At 37.0% G+C, this 26,522-nt stretch overlaps 1 protein-coding gene and 1 pseudogene across 1 annotated transcript; both read right to left on the bottom strand.

Annotated features, from left to right (window-relative positions):
• Positions 1 to 5,053: 5,053 nt before the first annotated feature.
• On the bottom strand, positions 5,054 to 8,885 carry LOC119769096 (annotated as a pseudogene).
• Positions 8,886 to 23,004: 14,119 nt separating this feature from the next.
• LOC119770194 lies at positions 23,005 to 25,957 on the bottom strand. Its single transcript, XM_038264640.1, has 2 exons — positions 25,871 to 25,957; positions 23,005 to 24,730 (listed from the first exon to the last, which is right to left on the bottom strand). The coding sequence occupies exons 1-2, from the start codon at positions 25,880 to 25,882 to the stop codon at positions 23,111 to 23,113; spliced, it is 1,632 nt and encodes a 543-aa protein (XP_038120568.1). The 5' UTR covers positions 25,883 to 25,957; the 3' UTR covers positions 23,005 to 23,110.
• Positions 25,958 to 26,522: the final 565 nt, after the last annotated feature.

Below are 26,522 nucleotides of genomic sequence, written 5' to 3'. Positions count from 1 at the left end.
TTCAATTCGGCGACGGGTAGAACTTAGAACTGAAGATTCAAATCGGCCGCGAACGTTTGTTGGTCGGAGCGGTTGGAGCGGAGAATCGGCGCTATCTGGAAGGTAAACAAAGAAAACGGCCCAGGAAGAGGTAAACGATTAAATTCGGTGGTGGATCGATGGTGGGTAGGATTGGATTTGGCCACGAACGGGTGTTGGAACGAGGCGGGAAGCCGTTCTAAAAGTAAACAAGAAAAAGCAAAAGGTTGGGTCAGCGAACAAAAAGGATGGACGCTGGAAACGTCTCGGGTTTGTCACCGTTCATTCCTGGGGACACGTCCACGGTGTCTTCTCGATGGAAGAAGTGGAAGCGATCCTTCAACATCTTCTTGGACGTAAACAACGTTACGATTGCTGCTCGCCAAAAATCGTACCTCCTACACTACGTGGGACTCCAAGTACAGGACGTCTTCTTTAGTCTACAAGGGGATAAAGCACCAGCAGTGCCGGAGGGCTCGGACGTATTCAAGGAGGCGGTCAAGCTTCTAGACGACTACTTCCTCCCGATGAAGTGCCTGCCGCTGGAACGGCACAAGTTCCGGAACCTCGAGCAGAACGATGACGAGCCGATCGAAGGATTCGTTCTCCGGCTGCGGGAGCAGGATAACCTCTGTGAATATGGTGACCATCTGGAAGAGGAGATTAAGGAACAGCTTTTATGCAATTTTGGATGCTAGGAATATTGCTATTCCTAAAGTCCAAGTCAAATTTGATTCTCCCATTATTGATGACGATCTTCAGCTTCTGATTCGTCTGAAAAATGTTCGCCGAAGACAGTATCAACGTTCTCGTGATCCTGCACTGAAGCGAATTCAAAAAGATTTGCAAAAGGTTATTGACCACAGATTCACTCTCCTGCGAAATGAAAAGTTCGCAAGAGATGTTGAACAAATTAAACCTTATTCTAAACCTTTTTGGAAACTTTCAAAGGTTCTTAAGAAACCTCAAAAACCAATCCCTTCATTAAAAGATGGTGATAATATTCTATTAACAAATGGGGAGAAAGCTCAAAAACTTGCTCAGCAGTTTGAGAGTGCTCATAATTTTAACTTAAATGTTTTGAGTCCTATTGAAGATCAAATTTCAATAGAATTTCAGAATATTGTTGAACAAGAATTTTCATCAGATGAAGTTTTGAATACGGATCTGAATGAAATTAAATCTATTATCAAAAAATTTAAAAATATGAAAGCCCCTGGTGAGGATGGCATTTTTTACATTTTAATTAAAAAATTACCAGAAGCAACTTTGAGTAGCTTGGTCAAAATTTTCAACAAATGTTTTGATTTGGCATATTTTCCCAGTAGTTGGAAAAATGCCAATGTAGTTCCGATTTTGAAACCGGAAAAAAATCCTGCCGAAGCTTCAAGCTATCGGCCCATTAGTTTGCTTTCATCTATTAGTAAATTATTCGAAAGAATAATTCTTAATAGAATGATGACGCACATTAATGAAAATTCAATTTTCGCTGATGAGCAGTTTGGATTTCGCCTTGGGCATTCAACTACTCATCAGTTGTTGAGAGTTTCAAATTTAATTCGAAGTAACAAATCTGAGGGCTATTCTACTGGCGCTGCTCTTCTAGACATAGAAAAAGCATTTGACAGTGTTTGGCATAAAGGTTTGATTGCGAAATTGAAAAGGTTTAATTTTCCGATTTATATCGTGAAAATTATTCAAAATTATTTGACGGATCGTACTCTGCAGGTATGTTATCAGAACAGCAAATCTGATCAACTACCTGTACGTGCTGGCGTCCTCAAGGATATAATATAATATAATATAATATAATATAATATAATATAATATAATATAATATAATATAATATAATATAATATAATATAATATAATATAATATAATATAATATAATATAATATAATATAATATAATATAATATAATATAATATAATATAATATAATATAATATAATATAATATAATATAATATAATATAATATAATATAATATAATATAATATAATATAATATAATATAATATAATATAATATAATATAATATAATATAATATCCCAAGCAGCATCGCGCAACATGCTAAAAACGTCTAAGTCCAGTTAAGTTACAACAAGGGAGCAACAATGTTGCAATTCTCGAAAATGTGACATCGAAACAAAGTTCTTCATGATATAGTTACCATTATTTGCTGTGGCAACAATTTGATTCTGTGTATTGATGCAACGTTTCGGTGACATTATTGTACCAATGTTGAAACAAAACAAAAACTTACTTTATATTGAGCGGCAAATGTTGCGAATTAGTTGCAGCAAAGTTTCCTTGCTAATTCTAATTGTAAACATCGTTTGCCATGACATAAACACATCTTTAGTGGAAAAAAGCTATTTTATGGAGTTGGTCTTTTTGTTGCACGCATCAAAACAAAAATATGAAGTTCACAATGTGCAAGCGTTTTAAAAAATTCTGTCCAAACGGACCTACAGTCAGAAGTATTGGGGCATGAAGAGAAACTTCCAAACTGTTATCGACTAAAAACGATAGTTAGATGCATCATCAAATAACGAGTTCAGATGGAATGATTATGCTGATTATGACGACGAGGATTTCTCGGACAAATCAAAACTATTCTGTGTGATTTGCAGGACGGCCTCTGTAACACACACACGGCAAGCGTACTTGGGTGTCCCGAGCCGCCTACGCGGAGTCACTGAGCTTCCAGCCGTTGGTAGCCTTGCCGTATTTCCCGGAGGGATACTTTCACTGTTCCGGCCGTGGGCCCAGTACGTTATCCACCTCCCAAGTCAACATCCTCCTTGGGGTACGGGACAGCCGGAACCAGCCTAGGGCTGATGGTACTCACTTCGCGGCGCTTCGCACCCCTTGATTGGGGGGAGAAAAACCACCCACCATGAATCATACGCCATGCAGAAGTTTCAATCTACGATTCTTGAAACACACCTTCCAAACAAAGTTCTTTTCCTATAAATATTGTCAACTCTGAACTAAAATGAGACATTTTATTTCGTTTGACAGCTCTTTAGACAAATTGATGTTTGCAAATTTTATGTAACCATTATGTTACCAAAACGTAACACAAATTTTGGTGTTGGATACTTAGCTTCAACATTGTTGCTACATATCTGAAACGTTGTTGCAACAGAAGTGAAGGTTGGCAATTTGCTCAGAGAGAAGTAAGCAGGGACGTACTAAGGGTGAATGATTTAGAAATCTTATCACATTTATTAAAAAAAAATCTAAATCTCACAGAAAACAAAGTAATATTACTAAAGTCTAGTATGAAGTAGAGGGAAAGCGTGTAATTTGCACCACTAAGGGAAAACTTTGAAAATTCATTACACACTGGAAAATTCATTATAGAGCAATTCTAGCTCAAACCAAGAATTTTTCTGGCACTTTTGTACCTGACCCTCTCCGATTTCAATGAAAATATTAAGAAAACTTGGGGATCAAAGCCAATGTACCTCTATGTGTTCCGTAAATTGTATACTGTATCTACTGCATATACGGTACATTAGCGTGTCCCAAAAAAATACAAGAAGTCGAGTACATATACGATTTACGAGATACGTAGAGCTACATCGGCTTTGATTGTTCAGTTTTCACAGCGGCGAGTTGGCCGTGCGGGTTGGGGCGCGGACTTAGTAAGCCAGATATAACTATCGCCGGTTTGTTTTTTTTTTTGGGATTACAGATATTTTTTCCTAGCGTCTGCCAGATGTAAATTACACATTATTAGAGGTAAAATTAAACCTTTTTCCAACATAAAAGATGTACCCCTTTTTAGATGAAATTTTACCATGATTTTTTTTCACTGTGTAGCCTAAGATGTTACAAAAAGACTCACGAAAAATACAGGATGATATGTCTCTCCTAACACAATACAAAAATCATTTACTGAAACTGTTGTTTTAAAAAGTCGATTTATCAAACAATTTTATATAAGAATCTTCATATTGACCATTGTCCTGTTTCCAAACCTCGTGAAGATGCAGCGATTTTAAAAATAAAAATGTTGAAAAATATTGTTTTTTGTGGTTTTGTCAATTTTAATATGACAGACTTGATGTTTCAGTATCTAGCAAGGGCAATTCAGTGAGAAACTCTGGGAGTAACTCGGAGTAACTCTGAGTTTCTCAGCTTCCTCCCGAGTTTTTCAATTCCCACCCGATTGTCGATACCTTGGTATATGCAACCATGACAATGTTGTTTGTTTATGTTTTTTCGCCAATGTGAAAATTATCGCCCTGGGTAGTTAGAAGGAAAATTTCGGCACAAATCCGAACCACGTCCGGAACAGCCTGACCAACTGCGGCATCCTGGTCCCGGTTCGGCAAGGAGTACGAAACGGACAGCAACATTACGCACAACGAGCGGCGCGAGTTCTTCGCGGATCTGGAGAAAGGTAAGTTGATCGAAGTGCTTATTTAGCTTTCTTAACCCCGCGATCTTCTCCCAGGTGGCCTTGCAACGTACCGCGCAGCGATCGTCCTGAATGAACATCTCGCCGTACTCGCACCTGGAGGAATTTATGCTGTACGCGCATAAGTCGGACCTGTGCCACGAGCTGGAACTTCGCCACGCTTTGGCCAACTGCTTTGAAGCTCTGATCGGCGCACTCCTGCTAGACGGTGGCATCGAGTCTTTGCGTACGCGCTCTTCCAGGAGGGCGAATGTCTGAGCAAGATGGATTAACTATCCGCCGCATCCGCTGCAGGAGCAGGAACCGCTCGGTGATCGGCACCACATCGAGTCGTTCGAGATGCTGAGGACGAGGCGGATATGGGACTGGAGGCGATTTCGTAATCGGAAGAGAATTTTGGCGGAGGAACAGCGATTGTGAAGAAGCAACTTTCGAAACGACCTGACGAGTCCATCGAAAAGGTGGACAAACCGGTGGCTTTCGCCAACTCGGTGCAGATTTTTATGGTGGAATCTTCTTTCTCTTCGGATCTGGAATCCGGAGAGATTGAGTAGTATTTCTCAAAAAATAAAGATTCTGGACAGTTACATACTAATTATAAACTTGGAAAATAGTGTATTGTAAACTAGAATAAAAAGCCACTTATCAACAAACGGTTCAACGATTCGCTTTATGTCTGCGGAATATTGCCGAACTTTCCCGGGCGAGCGCGTCCGCCCGTTCGTTTCCCAAAATGCCACAATGAGCGTCGACGTGGTTTCACTTGATCTCGATGCTCTTGTCAGCCAACTCCCGGTCCAACTCCTCAAAGTCGACCTGGTTCTTGACGAGCTTTCCCGTCGACAGCTTCTACGCGATCCGCTTCCAACCGGGCAGTCATTTGGTGATGGAATCGATCAAAAACATGGAAACTGTGTCAGTCTTTGATGCCCTGCTGCTTGGCCAATCGAATCGCCAGCGCAGCCGCCTGAAACTATCCGCAATTGATGGTCGCTCGTTCACTGACCGCGTTCAGCGCGTGTCCCTCGTCAAAGTAAACCCCTATCCCGGCACGGGCCGCCGCCGTCCCATTGCCCTCGCAGGAACCATCCGTGTAAACGTACACGAAACCATCCTCGTCCTGATGAAAGTTATACGTGCCGTAATTTTCTAGCTTCGTCACCGGCTTCACGCCGCTGTCCAGCTTCTTCCCCTTCTCCCTGTCCCCGATCCCGACCCCGAAGCTCATCCAGCTCCCGCTTCAACCCCTCGATCAAGCCGCGTTGATCTCTTCGTGATTGTCAACCAGAAACTGTACGGAATCCATCGGCAAAACACGGATTGAACATAGACCCCCGCCGACGACGAGTTACTTCCGCTATCGGAAGCAGACCCGGAAACGCTTCCGCTACCGTGCTCCCGAACAAACGCGTCCGCCTGCTGGCGTTTGGGAAACTTTTTAAACTTGGCCCCCGTAAATCCGGTCACTTGCCGTTGGCATTTCGGTCTGCAAGATTTTGTTCTTCAAAACAAACAAACCTTAGCAACAGCACTTGACATTTTCAAACACAAGGTTGATCTATGTAGGTGGGATTGGTGAAAAGCAACCGGAGTAACTCGGAGGAACATTGAGAAACTCTCGTTACTGTGGGCAAAATTGAGGAACTCTTTGCTCACTGAAATGCCCTTGGTATCTAGTTCTGAAATAAAACAAACAAATCAAAGTAACAAACATTTTTTGTTAAACATGGAATTAGTATATTTTACAAAATAAATAAAAATAAAAGCTGCCTAGCTTGTGCAGTTCTTTCTAAAAATACTAATGTGTGTTTTGGACATTTTTAATGAAGTTGATTGATTTTCAACTGTAATTAAATAAAAGAATTGCTCACAAGGACAACCGGCAGTTTAGCATCGAGCTGTATTTTACACTTTTGACCAAATGCGCCTTTTTTGATCCCATATTGTGAGGGTTGTTTTTCTTCAAATTGCTTATTTTGCACTAAAAGTTCTTGAAATCCTTGTCAACAATACCTGGCACATTTTTTAAAGATAAATTGACAATATTGGAAGATATGTTGATGGCACTCAGTAAACTTCACTTTTTGAGTAGAAACCTAGCAGAAGAGATAGCCACGATACGTGGGTTGCACTTTGTTTATTGCACAACAATCTATTGTAAGTATTTATTTGGGTACTTAAAAAGTATGTTTTCCTAGTTTGCATAAAAACAAAAATTTTCTTATCGTTGATTTTATTAAAGGTTCCTGAATACAACCCTGTGCGTACAAAGCGCCATGATGGTAGATAGGAAAAAAATAATTTTATAATCAATTTTCAACTATCTGAACCCATTTTTGTAACGTTTTGCTACAGAACTGAGATTCTATGTAACTTGCATTGAAATGCAGATAATTTTCAGATATATTAGCCAACTTTTTTTTATATCGATACTAAAATAGCTCCAGCAAACATAGCAAATTTTTAAAAGATTAAGGGCGCATGAAAAAATCACGAGTAGAATGAAATTTTACTCGGTAAACATGAAATCGCCAAAACAAAACCTTCTATACATTTAAGAAAATCAATTTAGTTTGCTGTTGACGAAAAATACGATAGCGTTATTTTTCAGACTTATCCATTTTTGTTTTGCTGGAATATCGGACGGAAGCATTTTTATTCAGAAATTAATTATAAGTTTGTTGCGCTTGCAACTTGACTTGAAATCATTAAGGCTGCGCGTTTGATTTCAAGCAACCAAAAATTTCACAAATATGGTGACATATTTGCATCATATTTGTTACATTGTTGCAACACCATCAATGTTTCCTACAAAAATGACCATCGCATAGGAAACATTGCCGCAACACGTTCACAACTATCTGGCTATTGTTGCCAATCGCGTTGATGTCGTGCGCTTTTTTTGTCGCCAGAAGTGTTGCAAATATGTTGCCTCAGCGATTTTGGATTGTTTTGAATTAGTTGCAAATAAGGCTTGGCAACAATAATTGCTGCTTGGGATAATATAATATAATATAATATAATATAATATAATATAATATAATATAATATAATATAATATAATATAATATAATATAATATACAGGGTGTTTGGTTCATGGATGCGGATACTTGCTGGTCCCCTAGAGGACCCCGAAACATGAAAAAAAGTCTTCTACGGCATGGTCGAATTCTCATCCTAAACCGAGTTAAATAGAATTTACTGTTTTGAGGAGTTTGTACACTAAAATCGATTTATCTCATGATTGTGATCACGAAAAGCTTCGCTTCTGAATTCATGCGAAAGCTGAGTAAATTTCACGATAAAAAATGATTTTTGAAATTTTTTAAACTTTTCTTAAGTCTGCCTACAGAGCCTTTACATTTTTTTCTTGCCCTGGTGTTGTTAGTTTTTTGCATTTATTTTGCGTAAATGGCAGGTAAATGGTTTGTTTTATGTATCAAAACGATGCTCCTAGATCCCCTCTACAAATCTCTCTAAATAACCATTTCCCGATTTCTTTTCCTAAGGGACTAACGGACGACTATTTAAAGGAAAGAAGGTGTTAGTTATTAAAATGAGTTAAGATGCAATAAGTGCGGCATATGGTCTCGTTGAAGGATTTCCACTGTTGTTCAGTGTGCTGATCGTTTGACCCACAATAAATAATTAAGCTGATTAAATCAAACATTTAAAACAAGCCCATTGACAATGCAAGTTAAAGTTTAGTTAGCAGGAAGAAGATACTTTGCTTTTTTGAGTTCTACTTTTTATTACATTACAAAAGGATAAGTTGAATTGTTTAAATCCAAGATGTATCTAAGTTATTTCTTGTGTACATAGGACAATAGCATACATTTCCATTAAGTACCAAATTTTGGCTTATTAACACCCTTTTGTTTATTTAAAACTTTTGAAAAGCGTTTTTGATTGAATAGCCTCAATCAAGACCTAATTCGGAATGTGATCATAATTTGATAACAATGTAAAATTAGCCAATTTAATAGAAAGAGTTTCTTACCTCTGTGCTCTAATCATAACATGTTAAAAATCGTTTTATGATGGATTTTTGTTTATTAACGTGAATTGATATTTTCAATCATTTTCAAACATTGCAATTCGTTTTGAAGTACATAAAAAAAATAATGCACGCTTAGAATAACAAAACTTCTTAAGAAACCTGAAAAACTTTTGCTAGAATAAACACTGATTTATTTATTGAAGGAAGTGTTTATTTATTTAATTTATTCATGATAAACTAGCATGCATGAATTCTTATCGAATTAAAAATTCTTGCACTAAAATCTATCGTTATCCAAAAGGTGGATTTGAAATGTTTTTGGTAAATAAAAGTAAATCTTCCTCGGTTTCCTTGTAGGGGAACCCCATTGAAGAATATCAGAGCAGACATTCACAAAAAAAAACCAACTACCGGTCACTTGCCGTTGGCATTTCGGTCTGCAAGATTTTGTTCTTCAAAACAAACAAACCTTAGCAACAGCACTTGACATTTTCAAACACAAGGTTGATCTATGTAGGTGGGATTGGTGAAAAGCAACCGGAGTAACTCGGAGGAACATTGAGAAACTCTCGTTACTGTGGGCAAAATTGAGGAACTCTTTTGCTCACTGAAATGCCCTTGGTATCTAGTTCTGAAATAAAACAAACAAATCAAAGTAACAAACATTTTTTTGTTAAACATGGAATTAGTATATTTTACAAAATAAATAAAAAATAAAAGCTGCCTAGCTTGTGCAGTTCTTTCTAAAAAATACTAATGTGTGTTTTGGACATTTTTAATGAAGTTGATTGATTTTCAACTGTAATTAAATAAAAGAATTGCTCACAAGGACAACCGGCAGTTTAGCATCGAGCTGTATTTTACACTTTTGACCAAATGCGCCTTTTTTGATCCCATATTGTGAGGGTTGTTTTTCTTCAAATTGCTTATTTTGCACTAAAAGTTCTTGAAATCCTTGTCAACAATACCTGGCACATTTTTTAAAGATAAATTGACAATATTGGAAGATATGTTGATGGCACTCAGTAAACTTCACTTTTTGAGTAGAAACCTAGCAGAAGAGATAGCCACGATACGTGGGTTGCACTTTGTTTATTGCACAACAATCTATTGTAAGTATTTATTTGGGTACTTAAAAAGTATGTTTTCCTAGTTTGCATAAAAACAAAAATTTTCTTATCGTTGATTTTATTAAAGGTTCCTGAATACAACCCTGTGCGTACAAAGCGCCATGATGGTAGATAGGAAAAAAATAATTTTATAATCAATTTTCAACTATCTGAACCCATTTTTTGTAACGTTTTGCTACAGAACTGAGATTCTATGTAACTTGCATTGAAATGCAGATAATTTTCAGATATATTAGCCAACTTTTTTTTATATCGATACTAAAATAGCTCCAGCAAACATAGCAAATTTTTAAAAGATTAAGGGCGCATGAAAAAATCACGAGTAGAATGAAATTTTACTCGGTAAACATGAAATCGCCAAAACAAAACCTTCTATACATTTAAGAAAATCAATTTAGTTTGCTGTTGACGAAAAATACGATAGCGTTATTTTTCAGACTTATCCATTTTTGTTTTGCTGGAATATCGGACGGAAGCATTTTTATTCAGAAATTAATTATAAGTTTGTTGCGCTTGCAACTTGACTTGAAATCATTAAGGCTGCGCGTTTGATTTCAAGCAACCAAAAATTTCACAAATATGGTGACATATTTGCATCATATTTGTTACATTGTTGCAACACCATCAATGTTTCCTACAAAAATGACCATCGCATAGGAAACATTGCCGCAACACGTTCACAACTATCTGGCTATTGTTGCCAATCGCGTTGATGTCGTGCGCTTTTTTTGTCGCCAGAAGTGTTGCAAATATGTTGCCTCAGCGATTTTGGATTGTTTTGAATTAGTTGCAAATAAGGCTTGGCAACAATAATTGCTGCTTGGGATAATATAATATAATATAATATAATATAATATAATATAATATAATATAATATAATATAATATAATATAATATACAGGGTGTTTGGTTCATGGATGCGGATACTTGCTGGTCCCCTAGAGGACCCCGAAACATGAAAAAAAGTCTTCTACGGCATGGTCGAATTCTCATCCTAAACCGAGTTAAATAGAATTTACTGTTTTGAGGAGTTTGTACACTAAAATCGATTTATCTCATGATTGTGATCACGAAAAGCTTCGCTTCTGAATTCATGCGAAAGCTGAGTAAATTTCACGATAAAAATGATTTTGAAATTTTTAAACTTTTCTTAAGTCTGCCTACAGAGCCTTTACATTTTTTTCTTGCCCTGGTGTTGTTAGTTTTTTGCATTTATTTTGCGTAAATGGCAGGTAAATGGTTTGTTTTATGTATCAAAACGATGCTCCTAGATCCCCTCTACAAATCTCTCTAAATAACCATTTCCCGATTTCTTTTCCTAAGGGACTAACGGACGACTATTTAAAGGAAAGAAGGTGTTAGTTATTAAAATGAGTTAAGATGCAATAAGTGCGGCATATGGTCTCGTTGAAGGATTTCCACTGTTGTTCAGTGTGCTGATCGTTTGACCCACAATAAATAATTAAGCTGATTAAATCAAACATTTAAAACAAGCCCATTGACAATGCAAGTTAAAGTTTAGTTAGCAGGAAGAAGATACTTTGCTTTTTTTGAGTTCTACTTTTTATTACATTACAAAAAGGATAAGTTGAATTGTTTAAATCCAAGATGTATCTAAGTTATTTCTTGTGTACATAGGACAATAGCATACATTTCCATTAAGTACCAAATTTTGGCTTATTAACACCCTTTTGTTTATTTAAAACTTTTGAAAAGCGTTTTTGATTGAATAGCCTCAATCAAGACCTAATTCGGAATGTGATCATAATTTGATAACAATGTAAAATTAGCCAATTTAATAGAAAGAGTTTCTTACCTCTGTGCTCTAATCATAACATGTTAAAAATCGTTTTATGATGGATTTTTGTTTATTAACGTGAATTGATATTTTCAATCATTTTCAAACATTGCAATTCGTTTTGAAGTACATAAAAAAAATAATGCACGCTTAGAATAACAAAACTTCTTAAGAAACCTGAAAAACTTTTGCTAGAATAAACACTGATTTATTTATTGAAGGAAGTGTTTATTTATTTAATTTATTCATGATAAACTAGCATGCATGAATTCTTATCGAATTAAAAATTCTTGCACTAAAATCTATCGTTATCCAAAAGGTGGATTTGAAATGTTTTTGGTAAATAAAAGTAAATCTTCCTCGGTTTCCTTGTAGGGGAACCCCATTGAAGAATATCAGAGCAGACATTCACAAAAAAAAACCAACTACCGTCATCTGGGGTGACATCCCGAGCATGGGTAAATAAAAAAAGGAAATGCCTAACTATACCTTTCTCTGTTATCAATACCAAATTTTGGTATTCATGAAAAATTTTCTTTAGATCATACAAGAGCTTAATTTGGTATCATACCAATTTAAGGTATTGTTTTGATATTGCAAAATAGCTGAATTTTTCAATGACCGAAAACCACATTTTGTTATTATTTTGGTATTTACGTATTTTATCAATTTCTTCTGAAACTATGGGAAAATGTTGACCAATTTTGACGTGGTCATTAATTTTGCTTTAAAAAGATGTCTCAAATCGAAAACCGAAAAAACGAAAATTGCAAACTTGATTTTAAAGATTTTTAGAAAACCCCCTAAAGAAATGACCTGAAATTGTGAAAACAAATTCTTAGCCCGGGCATGGTCTTCGGGTCTATAGGACCCAGTAGCACTATAAAAGTAATTGTAACTTTTGACCAAAAACTCCTAGAGATCTGAAATTTTGTGACTTTGTGTATCTTACTAAGACACACATTCTGGCCAAAAATGAACTTCCGGAGGCAACCGGAAGTGCCCACAACAAAAAAACTGACACCAATGGTATTCCGGGTCTATAGGACCCAGAAATGTTTTCGGCTGCCAAAATTCGAGATTGTAACCGATTTTGGATGTCTTGGCCGCAAATGAAAGGCTAGGATGTCTACTTTCTGAATCCGACCGGCAGAACCGGTTTTGGACACCGTGGCCACCGGGAACCTGCTATAACCGAAAAAAGTCCTTTTTGAGGCCCCTACTTTGAGGACCTGTATCTCCGAAACGATTGCACATAGCAGGTTGCTTCCGGTTGCATTCGACAGATAATAACCTGAATTTTAAGCCCCTGAAAAAATAATTGGTCCATAGTGGCCACCGGTTCCGGTAACCCGGACTTCCGGAAAACTTGATTTTTGCAGTTTTTGACATAAAACCGTCACACGGACCAGTCATTTGAAACGGATTATTTTGCAAACCATTGCAGAAGGATACTACATACTACCTCTGACTGTTTGGTATCGGTTCTGGCCAACTGTGGCCAATCCGGAACCGGTTCCAGGGTACCACTAAAACGGTTTCAATAATTGTCACGCTAGAAACCCGTCATGTTGCATATCAAACTTCATGAAATTGCATGTTATGACCATCTGAGGTCATGCCGATGTCCTCTGACCCATTCTGGTCACTCCGGAACCAGTTACCGGTGGCCACTGGGGGACACTATCGGAATATGCAATGAACCCTATCATCCGACGTATCAAACTTCATGAAATTGAAAGTTATGAACATCTGAGGTCATGCCGATGTCTTATGACCTTACCTGATCACTCCGGAACCGGTCACCGGTGGCCACTTGGGGACACTATCGGAATATGCAATGAACCCTATCATCCGACGTATCAAACTTCATGAAATTGAAAGTTATGACCATCTGAGGTCATGCCGATGTCCCCTGACCCAACCTGGTCACTCCGGAACCAGTTACCGGTAGCCACTGAGGGACACTATCGGAATATGCAATGAACCCTATCATCCGACGTATCAAACTTCATGAAATTGAAAGTTATGACCATCTGAGGTCATGCCGATGTCTTATGACCTTACCTGATCACTCCGGAACCGGTCACCGGTGGCCACTTGGGGACACTATCGGAATATGCAATGAACCCTATCATCCGACGTATCAAACTTCATGAAATTGAAAGTTATGACCATCTGAGGTCATGCTAACGTTCTTTGAACTTATCTGGTCACTTCGGAATCGGTTTCCGATGGCCACTTGGGGACACTTGTGGAATATGCTAGGAACCCTATCATCAGAAATATCAAACTTCATAGAATTGAAAATTATAACTATCCAAGGTTATGCCGACTTCAACTTACCTTACCTGATCAATCTGGAACCGGTTACCTATGGCCACTGAGGGCCACTCCGGGACCGGTTACCAGTGGGTTTTGGGGAACATTATCGTAATATGCAATGATGGCATATCGAACAACATGAAATTAAACAATATTACATCTAAGGTAATTACGCTAACATCCCCTAACTCTATCTGGCTTTTGGAATCGGTTACCGGTGGCCACTGGTGTACACTTGTGGAATATGCGGAATAGAAACTCTATCGTCCGACATATCAAACTTCATGAGGCCGTCTTTCTCTCAAACCGAGTGTTGCCGAGATTTGGGTGCAGAAACTCTTTCATCTAACCTTTGATTTTGATATTTTAGAAATTATAGACACGCAAAAATCGGTATTTTCTCGGATAGCTAAACTGCACAATTGGCGTTAAAATCCTCTAAATGCGAATCCAAACATGTTTGGAACTTGCTACTCGGCATAACAGAGTCTTGTTGTTTTGGGTACCAGGGCACTGCGGCATTGAAGGCATTGAAATGGCTGATGAACTTGCCAGACAAGGCTTATCAAACATATTCGTGGATCCCAAGCCGTTTCTTGGAATCTCAAAAAGTGCCGTGAAGCAAGAAATAACTAATTCGTCGCTTGTGTGCTATCTATCTCCTATCTTTTTACAGCAGACGTGTAACAAGATAGCACAAGTGACGAATTGAGGACAATCGCAAATTGCTTCAATCTGGGCGAGATGCGTGGATTGAGACAAGCGTAAACTTTTATCACTCCAAGTCTTTCAATTACCAAGAAACTTCTTGGCTTAAACCATAGAGAACTACGAATACTCGCAGGGCTTCTAACAGGACATTGTCCTGATAGATATCACCTGCACAAAATCGGCATGGGGCCTAACAACTTCTGTCGTTTTTGTTTAACTGAGCTAGAAAGCTCGGCACATTTACTCTGCCGGATAAATGTATAAACCATATCTGCAAAATAACCCCTCGTCTACCGATCCCATGGATACGAGTAATTTGTAGTATGGACAGAATCCAGGGTACATTACAAAAGATAGCCTTCTTAGGTGGTCGCAGTGAGTTCAACACAATTGCCCATTGTGAAAAAAAAGTTTGATATTGATAGCCAGATTACAAACTATAGTAAAGAGAAAATGGTGAAAGATTTTGTGTCAAAAATATGAGTAATATTACATCAGGAACTGGTGATTTTTCATCAGTTTCTGGTGAATTTTCATTAGGTTCACATTTTTACACATGTTTTCGGTAATATTACTCAAAAAGTGGGTATCCGAATTTTCAACATTCCAAAATTCACCTATTTTTGCTGTGTATCAGAACCTACATGTAAACTGTCCTCATGCATTTAATTGCGATATAGAAGGATACAGATGTTGGCATAATCTGGGATAGCAATAATTTTCAATTTTATGAAGTTTGATATATCGGATGATAGGGTATCTAGCATATTCCACAAGTGTCCCCAAGTGGCCATCGGAAACCGATTCCGAAGTGACTAGATAAGTTCAAAGGACGTTAGCATGACCTCAGATGGTAAGAATGTTCAATTTCATGATGTTTGATACGTCGGATGAAAGGGTTTATTACATAATCAGAGAGTGTCACCAAGTGGCCACGGGTAACCGGTTCCGGAGTAACCAAATTGGGTCAGAGGACATTGTCTTGATGCCAGATGATCATAACTTTCAATTTCATGAAGTTTGATACGTCGGATGATAGGGTTCATAGCATATTCCGATAGTGTCCCCAAGTGGTCACCGGTAACCGGTTCCATCGAAAACCGATTCCGGACCAGGTTAGGTCAGAAGTCATCGGCATCACCTCAGATGGTCATAACTTTCAATTTCATGAAGTTTGATACGTCGGATGATAGGGTTCATTGCATATTCCGATAGTGTCCCCAAGTGGCCACCGGTGACCGGTTCCGGAGTGATCAGGTTAGGTCATAAGACATCGGCATGACCTCAGATGGACATAACTTTCAATTTCATGAAGTTTGATACGTCGGATGAAAGGGTTCATTGCATATTCCGATAGTGTCCCTCAGTGGCTACCGGTAACTGGTTCCGGAGTGACCAGGTTGGGTCAGGGGACATCGGCATGACCTCAGATGTTCATAACTTTCAATTTCATGAAGTTTGATACGTCGGATGATAGGGTTCATTGCATATTCCGATAGTGTCCCCCAGTGGCCACCGGTTACCGGTTCCGGAGTGACTAGGATGGGTCAGAGGACATCGGCATGACCTCATATGGTCATAACTTTCAATTTTATGAAATTTGATACGTCGGATGATAGGGTTCATAGCATATTCCGATAGTGTCCCCCAGTGGCCACCGGTAACCGGTTCCGGAGTGACCAGGATGAGTCAGAGGACATCGGCATGACCTCAGATGGTCATAACATGCAATTTCATGAAGTTTGATATGCAACATGACGGGTTTCTAGCGTGACAATTATTGAAACCGTTTTAGTGGTACCCTGGAACCGGTTCCGGATTGGCCACAGTTGGCCAGAACCGATACCAAACAGTCAGAGGTAGTATGTAGTATCCTTCTGCAATGGTTTGCAAAATAATCCGTTTCAAAAGACTGGTCCGTGTGACGGTTTTATGTCAAAAACTGCAAAAATCAAGTTTTCCGGAAGTTCCGGGTTACCGGAACCGGTGGCCACTATGGACCAATTATTTTTTCTGGGGCTTAAAATTCAGGTTATTATCTGTCGAATGCAACCGGAAGCAACCTGCTATGTGCAATCGTTTCGGAGATACAGGTCCTCAAAGTAGGGGCCTCAAAAAGAACTTTTTTTCGGTTGTAGCAGGTTCCCGGTGGCCACGGTGTCCAAAACCGGTTCTGCCGGTCGGATTCAGAAAGTAGACATCCTAGCCTTTCATTTGCGGCCAAGACATCCAAAATCGGTTACAATCTCGAATTTTGGCAGCCGAAAACATTTCTGGGTCCTATAGACCCGGAATACCATTCGTGTATGTAGAAAACGAAGACCATGGCCAGGTTAGTCAGGATACCACATTTTGGTATTATTTTGGTATTACAGATTTTTATCAATTTCTTCAGAAACTATGGAAAAATTTTGATCAATTTTGACAATGTCTAAAAGGTGCGCTAACATGACTTGAAAACCAAAAATGTTAAAAATGATTTTTGAATTTTTTGAAGATTGAACCATTTATCAAAATAGAAATCATTGAAATGTATCTAAGTCGGGATAAAAAAATACTTGTGATCAACAAGTCAATCGATTTTATTATTGAATTTTTGGTGACTGGAATCCAATTTCATTTTAATAACATTCATTAATCAATCTTGTTATTTCTCAGAAGCTTCAAGAGCTTCAAGGATAATCCGTTCATCAATGACAAATGTATTCGATTTGGCGAAGAATATCACTGAGAACAACATGGAATCATCAGGCGATTAGATTTTGCTGTTGCATGTGGAGCATTTGATATCATTTCCGTTTGCAACTGTTGCACTAAAATGACATGAAAATACCAAATTTTGGTATTACTTTTGCAAATTACAGCGACCAAAATATGCCCTTGGTAGCCCAGTAATAGATGGTAAAATACCATGAAATCATGTGTGTGAAAGACCACAGGAAAACCAAAATCTGATGTTCCATGGGCGAGGAATACCAACAATTTTGTATTCCAAGTAATACCAAAATTTGGTATTCCTGTGTTATTTACCTCTGCTAGAGATTGGGTCTGAGGGTGAGATTGGGTCATACAAATTTCTGCATTTTTGTATGATCCAATTTCTTCATCCAGACCCAATGTCACCCCTGATGACGGAAATGATATCACATTGCTCCACATGCAACAGCAAAATCTTCCCACCTGATGATTCCATGTTTTTCTTAGTGATATTCTTCAACACATCGAAAACATTTGTCATTGATGTACGGCTAATCCTTGAAGTTCATGAAGCTTCTGAAAATAACAAGTTTGAAAAATAAGTGTTATTAAAATGAAACTGAATTCAAGTACACCAAATTAATAAAAGTATAAATTTACTCGTTAATCAAAAAAATGTCTATTCCAAAAAAAAAAGTAATTAAAGTTAAAAATCATAATAATAAAAAAAAAATTACCCATGCCATTTTGCTATACGCAACTTTACAAAAAAAAAAAATCACAATTTATCATGATTTCACAAAAATAGTTGCCTCTCCGTCACGAGTTACTGAAAATGTACCTCGGATTCGTGATACCTAAAAAGATGATTAAATGATGAAATGATTAAATGATTAAATGATTAAATGATTAAATGATTAAATGATTAAATGATTAAATGATTAAATGATTAAATGATTAAATGATTAAATGATTAAATGATTAAATGATTAAATGATTAAATGATTAAATGATTAAATGATTAAATGATTAAATGATTAAATGATTAAATGATTAAATGATTAAATGATTAAATGATTAAATGATTAAATGATTAAATGATTAAATGATTAAATGATTAAATGATTAAATGATTAAATGATTAAATGATTAAATGATTAAATGATTAAATGATTAAATGATTAAATGATTAAATGATTAAATGATTAAATGATTAAATGATTAAATGATTAAATGATTAAATGATTAAATGATTAAATGATTAAATGATTAAATGATTAAATGATTAAATGATTAAATGATTAAATGATTAAATGATTAAATGATTAAATGATTAAATGATTAAATGATTAAATGATTAAATGATTAAATGATTAAATGATTAAATGATTAAATGATTAAATGATTAAATGATTAAATGATTAAATGATTAAATGATTAAATGATTAAATTCTTAAATGATTAAATGATTAAATGATTAAATGATTAAATGATTAAATGATTAAATGATTAAATGATTAAATGATTAAATGATTAAATGATTAAATGATTAAATGATTAAATGATTAAATGATTAAATGATTAAATGATTAAATGATTAAATGATTAAATGATTAAATGATTAAATGATTAAATGATTAAATGATTAAATGATTAAATGATTAAATGATTAAATGATTAAATGATTAAATGATTAAATGATTAAATGATTAAATGATTAAATGATTAAATGATTAAATGATTAAATGATTAAATGATTAAATGATTAAATGATTAAATGATTAAATGATTAAATGATTAAATGATTAAATTCTTAAATTCTTAAATTCTTAAATTCTTAAATTCTTAAATTCTTAAATTCTTAAATTCTTAAATTCTTAAATTCTTAAATTCTTAAATTCTTAAATTCTTAAATTCTTAAATTCTTAAATTCTTAAATTCTTAAATTCTTAAATTCTTAAATTCTTAAATTCTTAAATTCTTAAATTCTTAAATTCTTAAATTCTTAAATTCTTAAATTCTTAAATTCTTAAATTCTTAAATTCTTAAATTCTTAAATTCTTAAATTCTTAAATTCTTAAATTCTTAAATTCTTAAATTCTTAAATTCTTAAATTCTTAAATTCTTAAATTCTTAAATTCTTAAATTCTTAAATTCTTAAATTCTTAAATTCTTAAATTCTTAAATTCTTAAATTCTTAAATTCTTAAATTCTTAAATTCTTAAATTCTTAAATTCTTAAATTCTTAAATTCTTAAATTCTTAAATTCTTAAATTCTTAAATTCTTAAATTCTTAAATTAGAATTGGAAAGGATACAGATTTATTTTAAATGCTAAGCCTAAGCAACAAATCAATTGTACTATCCTGAAGTCCCAATCTAAATCCCACATTGTGATAGTGAAAAAGTCACAGAAGCAGCGGTGTCTTGTGCAATTGTGATATTTTCACCATCGGAGAACTACCTAGTTCACGAAGACAGCTTATCGGTCAACGCTTAAGCCCTGGGGCTGCGGCAAAGCGAGTTTTCGTAGCATGAGGTGGTGTCCATAGTGCTTATAAAAAAGAATTTATACCCAAATTTTTACTAATGCACTAGGATCGAATCATGCCCCTTGACTTTACAAGGCCCAGGGAAATTCTTAAATTCTTTAAAAACAAATTAATGCACTGTTATTTTGAAATTTATGATTTTACATTGTTATCAAATTATGATCACATTCCGAATTAGGTCTTGATTGAGGCTATTCAATCAAAAACGCTTTTCAAAATTTTTTAATAAACAAAAGGGTGTTAATAAGCCAAAATTTGGTACTTAATGGAAATGTATGCTATTGTCCTATGTACACAAGAAATAACTTAGATACATCTTGGATTTAAACAATTCAACTTATCCTTTTGTAATGTAATAAAAGTAGAACTCTAAAAAGCAAAGTATCTTCTTCCTGCTAACTAAACTTTAACTTGCATTGTCAATGGGCTTGTTTTAAATGTTTGATTTAATCAGCTTAATTATTTATTGTGGGTCAAACGATCAGCACACTGAACAACAGTGGAAATCCTTCAACGAGACCATATGCTGCACTTATTGCATCTTAACTCATTTTAATAACTAACACCTTCTTTCCTTTAAATAGTCGTCCCTTAACTTTTGTTGTTACCTGTTTGCCAAAAGAACGCGAGACAAAATACCTCCGGTAATGAAACAATTCTGAAACGAACTTTTTTCCACAATGCAATGGGCACACGTGGTTTGTTTTCTTACTGTCACCCTCCTTCCAGCAAACATGCGGCCGCGCGCGCGCGTCGATCAAGTATGCTTTGCGCGTGGCTCTGACAGGCGTCGGTTTGATTTATTAAGATACCATTTCAGGTTTTCTGGCTTCGATTTTTTTCACCAATAAAATTAAAATAGCGGCTTTAGGAAAAGAAATCGGGAAATTGTTATTTAGAGAGATTTGTAGAGGGGATCTAGGAGCATCGTTTTGATACATAAAACAAACCATTTACCTGCCATTTACGCAAAATAAATGCAAAAAACTAACAACACCAGGGCAAGAAAAAAATGTAAAGGCTCTGTAGGCAGACTTAAGAAAAGTTTAAAAAATTTCAAAAATCATTTTTTATCGTGAAATTTACTCAGCTTTCGCATGAATTCAGAAGCGAAGCTTTTCGTGATCACAATCATGAGATAAATCGATTTTAGTGTACAAACTCCTCAAAACAGTAAATTCTATTTAACTCGGTTTAGGATGAGAATTCTGTTGTTAGAATGACGTCACAGTGCGCCAAACACTAATACATCTGTTCAGAAAAAAACGGTGTACACCTATGTACACACTCTTGGACTGTTTACACTTTATTCCAGATCGTTCCGTCAAAATAAACGCACACGTTTTTCGTTTGCTCTCGAAATAAAACTGTTTGTATTATTTCCTACGCGCGGTACCTGTGGCCACTCTGCTGCTTAACCTGGTCGGTGCTGACAGGTTATGGGCCCAGGAAAGGAAATCGGTGAAACGGAATTGGTTTGACGGAAAGGTGGAGCGGAGCTTTGGAGCAGCAGCTGGAATCGAGGAAGTGAGGTTAAGTCACCGGAGCGCTGAAAGATGGAGAAAGGGAAGGTGGACTTCAAGCGGCTGGGATACGAAAACTACGAAACATGGAAGCAGCGGGCCAGGCAGTTCCTCACACGCGAGGGTTTGTGGAAGTACGTCGTCGGAGTGGTTCCGCCGGTGAAGGAACGGTCGGACGAGTGGATCGAGAAGAACGAGTTGACGTTGCAGACGATTGGATATTTGGTGGATGATTCTCAACTGAGGTTGATAAAGGACGCTACGACAGCTCAGGAAGCGTGGGAGTGCTGAAAAAGTGGCACAACCAAGACTCGTCGGTGGGCAAGGTGTCGCTGATAAAGAAACTGGCCAAGTTGGATTTGTCGGAAGGCGGGGACATGCGAGACTACCTCACGGAGATGGAAGAACTGTTCGAAAAGCTGGAAAACACGGGTGCGAACATAGACGAGGACATCAAGGCGGCATTCATGCTGGCGAACTTGCCCGAATCGTACGAGAACACGGTGTCTGCGATTCAAGGAAGGATGGACGTGTTGACGGTCAAGTTTGTCAAAACCAAGCTGCTGGAGGAGTATGGACGCCGGAAGGACAAGACGTACGAGGATGACAAGGCAATGTTGGCAAGGAAGGGACAGCACAGTTCACCGAGATTCGACAGCAAGCGAGAGTGCTACGCATGCGGAAGTGATGGGCATTTGGTTCGAGACTGCGATCTGGTGAAAAAGGTTCGTGGTGAGAGCGCAAAGAACAACAGGAGAAGCAGAGCACTAGCCGCTCGCGTCGACGACAAGGACGAGAACAACTTGTGTTTCGCGGCGATTCAGGAGGAGTGCGGAGGAGGAGATTGGTACTTAGACTCCGGTGTCTCAGTACACATGACTGGCCAGATCGACTCGCTGAACCAACGTAAACGGAAGTCTCAAGAGGTGAAGCTAGCTGATGGGAAGGTATTGAGGTCAACTTTGTCTGGGTCGGTTAATTTTTGCGCACTGAATGGAAGCGAGGGTTCATCTACGGTGAAGTTGAATGATGTGTTGTATGTGCCAGGGCTTAAGGTGAATCTTGTGTCTGTGAATTCGATCACGATGAAAGGGCTCGATGTTATGTTTAAGGCTAAGGAGTGTTACATAATGAAGGATGCAAAGGTCGTTGCGAGAGGCCGAAAGATCGGAAAGTTGTATAAGCTGAACGTTTAACATTCTGCTGTTGATTTGAACTAACGCGTGAAAGAAAAGTTCGTTGATGTGTTTAGCGAGGAGGAGTGTTGTTAGAATGACGTCACAGTGCGCCAAACACTAATACATCTGTTCAGAAAAAAACGGTGTACACCTATGTACACACTCTTGGACTGTTTACACTTTATTCCAGATCGTTCCGTCAAAATAAACGCACACGTTTTTCGTTTGCTCTCGAAATAAAACTGTTTGTATTATTTCCTACGCGCGGTACCTGTGGCCACTCTGCTGCTTAACCTGGTCGGTGCTGACAAATTCGACCATGCCGTAGAAGACTTTTTTTCATGTTTCGGGGTCCTCTAGGGGACCAGCAAGTATCCGCATCCATGAACCAAACACCCTGTATTATAATATAATATAATATAATATAATATAATATAATATAATATAATATAATATAATATAATATAATATAATATAATATAATATAATATAATATAATATAATATAATATAATATAATATAATATAATATAATATAATATAATATAATATAATATAATATAATATAATATAATATAATATAATATAATATAATATAATATAATATAATATAATATAATATAATATAAGTTAAAGTACAACCCCTCCGGGACTCTTCAATAGAGATAAGTCGACACGAGGTGGATTGCTTGCTAGTCTAAGTCCGAATATTTTATTGACGCCAAATTAAGTTCGCCTTCCTTGTTACATTGCCCCGCGCCGTGGCAGCGGTATTGCTGACCGTGTGTTTGATGACATAGGTCGGGAGCGAGCTGCGGGTAGGCACGCAGGGTGGACGGGAAGTGCTGCTGATGGTGACGATATTGGTTGTAGCGTTGGAGTCGATGATGACGTAGCGCGTTCTGTAACTGCTCTATCCCCAAGAGAGGATCGTCCCGATCCGTATCGGTTGCAGAGAAGTTTGGCGACGACGATGGCAGAGACCACATAGGCTAGCGATAATAAACCGAACAGGCTCCATAACTTGATCTCGAAGTGAAATTGTTTGAGGTAAACGTGTTCCAATTTCTTTCGATTTCCCATAGCCTCTTCTTTGATTCTCGGGATGTCGATTTCTCGATTACGGTTCCAATCAGTTTCGTGAAAAGCGCCATAGATCAAGTTGATTTCTTTTGTTGTTTCGCTGTTACGGAATTCTTTCTCGTTGAATGTGATCGAACAGTTGTTGAATTCGATCACAAAATTTCCATTTAGTTTACGATCGTCGGGTCCACAATTAGATCGTAAAGTGTGATTTTTGGCGTTCTGTATCAACACGGCGTCATGTTCGATGAGTGTTTGTGAAGTCGAATTCGCAAACGTCGCGTTGCAGCTTGCTTTGGTCCCAAAAATTAGTGATCGAAAGCAGGAGTCAGTCAATTCCGTGAGATATTCTGACTTTTGTACAAATTCGTCTGGTTTGTTTGTGGTGTAAAGTGTGTTGCCGTCTCTGAAGACATATTTGGGATAGTTTGTTATCACGTGGTCCTCTTGGATCAGTGGGTAGATCCGAATGATCGTGAACGATGCTTTGGTTAGCTTGGGAACGTGTAGAATGTAAAGAATGGTTTCTTTACTAGTAGCGAACTTTGGTACCACGTGCCGAAGTGCTTCATCTGGGAGGTTTATGTCTATCCCTTCGTCTTGCAACAACGTTTTGATGTTGTTTATTTCTTGAATTGTTAAAATCCTGTTTGCTATTATCGCTTGCTTTGAAAGTGTAATAGCATCCTGTATATTTTCTAGGACACCATTAAGAATGTCGATGTTTGCCATGGTCACTAGCAGTGATACATCTTTCGCCAGTTTGTCGTCTTCGAGTTCTCTGATGATCTTGTTAACGCTTTCTGTGATTTCCGCGATTCGTCCATTTATTTTGTTGTTGATGTTGTACTGTTGGTTGTTCTGGCTAACTAACTCGTTCATGGTGCTGTTTATAACTCGTAAATCCTGGGCGTCTGGTGAACCCGCGATCCACTTCCATGCTGTTCCGATGGCTTCCCACCGTTTTTGCCGTGGTGCTCTCATTGGTGTTATTTGAACCAGGTTATTGTATAATGTTTTAATTTTGTATTTAATAAGTTGTTCTAAAGGTGTTTTATCCATTGGTTTATCATAAAAAGCTGTGATTAGATAGTCAACAGATTCTTGGATTGACGAGATATTTATGGGGTGTATAATTTTCAATGATCCGCTTTGGATCTTACAATCTTTGATTTTAATTAGAAGTACGGGGTTATCGTGTAATGATCGTATGGAAAGATTTGATAATGTTGAAAGCGGGATGGCAAGCATTAGTATAGTAATGCAAAGAGGAAGGTCCATCTGGAAAGTATTTTAGCTCATTATTTTCTCGTATCTTTTTTGTTGTAATTAGCGATTACAAATAGTGAGTTTTAATGTAATTGCCAATTACATTATCTTCTATTACATGAAGTTATTGTTTATGTAATTCATAATTACATTGATTACAGATTTACTGTAATTTGGTATTACATAGTTATGGTAGATTGCATATGTATTTTACTGTTGTAATTTTGCATTATTCCTTTACAATCTGTAATTGCTAATTACATAAACTTGATTTTTTTTCTAGAAATTTTAGCGTGGTCCTAATTTTCTTTTCCTTTTGATATTGCTTTTATGAATTTTAATATTTCTGTTATCTATAACTGTTTTGTTTCTATTTGAAAGTGTTGTTTGTCGCCTGAACTTTCTTCTTTTTTTGTTAGGGATGCCCATCGTTTTAACAAATATGGGTTCATTTACTTCAAAATTGGGGTTATCCGATCTTCTTCTGTTATGGTAGTCTATAGCTTTTTTTTGTTTTGATTCCAATTTCAAAACAATTTCATCGAAAATTTTGTTCCGGTTTTCTAAAATAATCTGAAGATTCAAAGGCCTTTCCTCTCCCTCTTTAATTCCAAAAAAAAGTTCGGTTGGTTTGAGATTTGTTACTGAATGAGTTGTAGTGTTGTATAGTGTGGTTGCAATTTTGTATATCTCTTTTTCACACAGGTCAGGATATTTTCCGCGAATACAACGAAAAATCTCACTTAGGGTTGAATGGAATCTTTCTACGATACCATTCACTTCGCTGTGGTCTGATGGTGTGTTGTAGATTTCTATATTGAGCCTTTGAAAAAGCCCCCTAATTTCGACGGATTTCAATGCGAGTTCATTATCGCATACGATCATCTTTGGGGTTCCGTAGGTTGTTAATAGTGTTACCACGGCCCTTTTTATATCCGGTATAGAACGCGACTTTACAGGTATTAGAATTGCAAATCGAGAAAGCTTGTCTACCGCGGAGAGAAAGAAATTAGGAGCAGATATAAAAATGTCTACATGGAGAATGTCCAGTGGCTGACGCGGAACCGGAGTGTATGCGAATTTCATTTGATACGGTTTTCTTTCGTACTTGTTCTCCAGGCAGATGTTACAGAGATTTACAAAAACTCTTACCTTGGATTTCATCCTAGGAAAAAAGTATTTTCGGTTTATTTCCTGAAAGTTTTCCTCGATGCCGCGGTGAGCCCGTTCATGCGTCTGTTTGATTATGATATTCTGGTCTTCTTCTGTCTGAACGTCCTGCAAAAGAGTTTGTGTTAATAAAATTTTTAACTTGTCATTCGAAGAGAAAAAATTCTTGTAAACGGTTTGTAGGGTATTTGTCCATTCCTCTGGGCAGAGAATGGAGTTTACCTTGGTGGGGTGGGTATATTTTTTCAGTATCTTGATTGCTGTGGATTGGTCAAAAGATGCTAGCGTTATCGTTTTTCTGGTGTAGCCTGGGAATACCTGCTCGGAAAAAAAATTATTAATTTCGTCCTTTATTATATAAATTTGATTTTTGAACCGATTGAGGGGAGTTTCGGTATTTTTTATGAATCCTTCTTCATCGGTTTCTGAATCTGAAGATGGTGTGTTCTCGTTAGTGTTCATTTCAGTTATGTTGTTGTTATTGATTTGATCTGCCTTTGGAATTCGGGATAGTCCGTCGGCGACTACATTTTGTTTCCCAGGTCGGTATTTGGGATCACATTGATATTGGGAAATCCGTAATCTCATCCTGACGATTCTATCGTTAGATGTTTTAAGGTTTAAAGCATAAGTG

The sequence above is a fragment of the Culex quinquefasciatus genome, chromosome 3 (genome assembly GCF_015732765.1).
Source record: "Culex quinquefasciatus strain JHB chromosome 3, VPISU_Cqui_1.0_pri_paternal, whole genome shotgun sequence".
NCBI lineage: Eukaryota > Metazoa > Arthropoda > Insecta > Diptera > Culicidae > Culex > Culex quinquefasciatus.
This window is presented reverse-complemented; position numbering and strand designations above follow the sequence as displayed.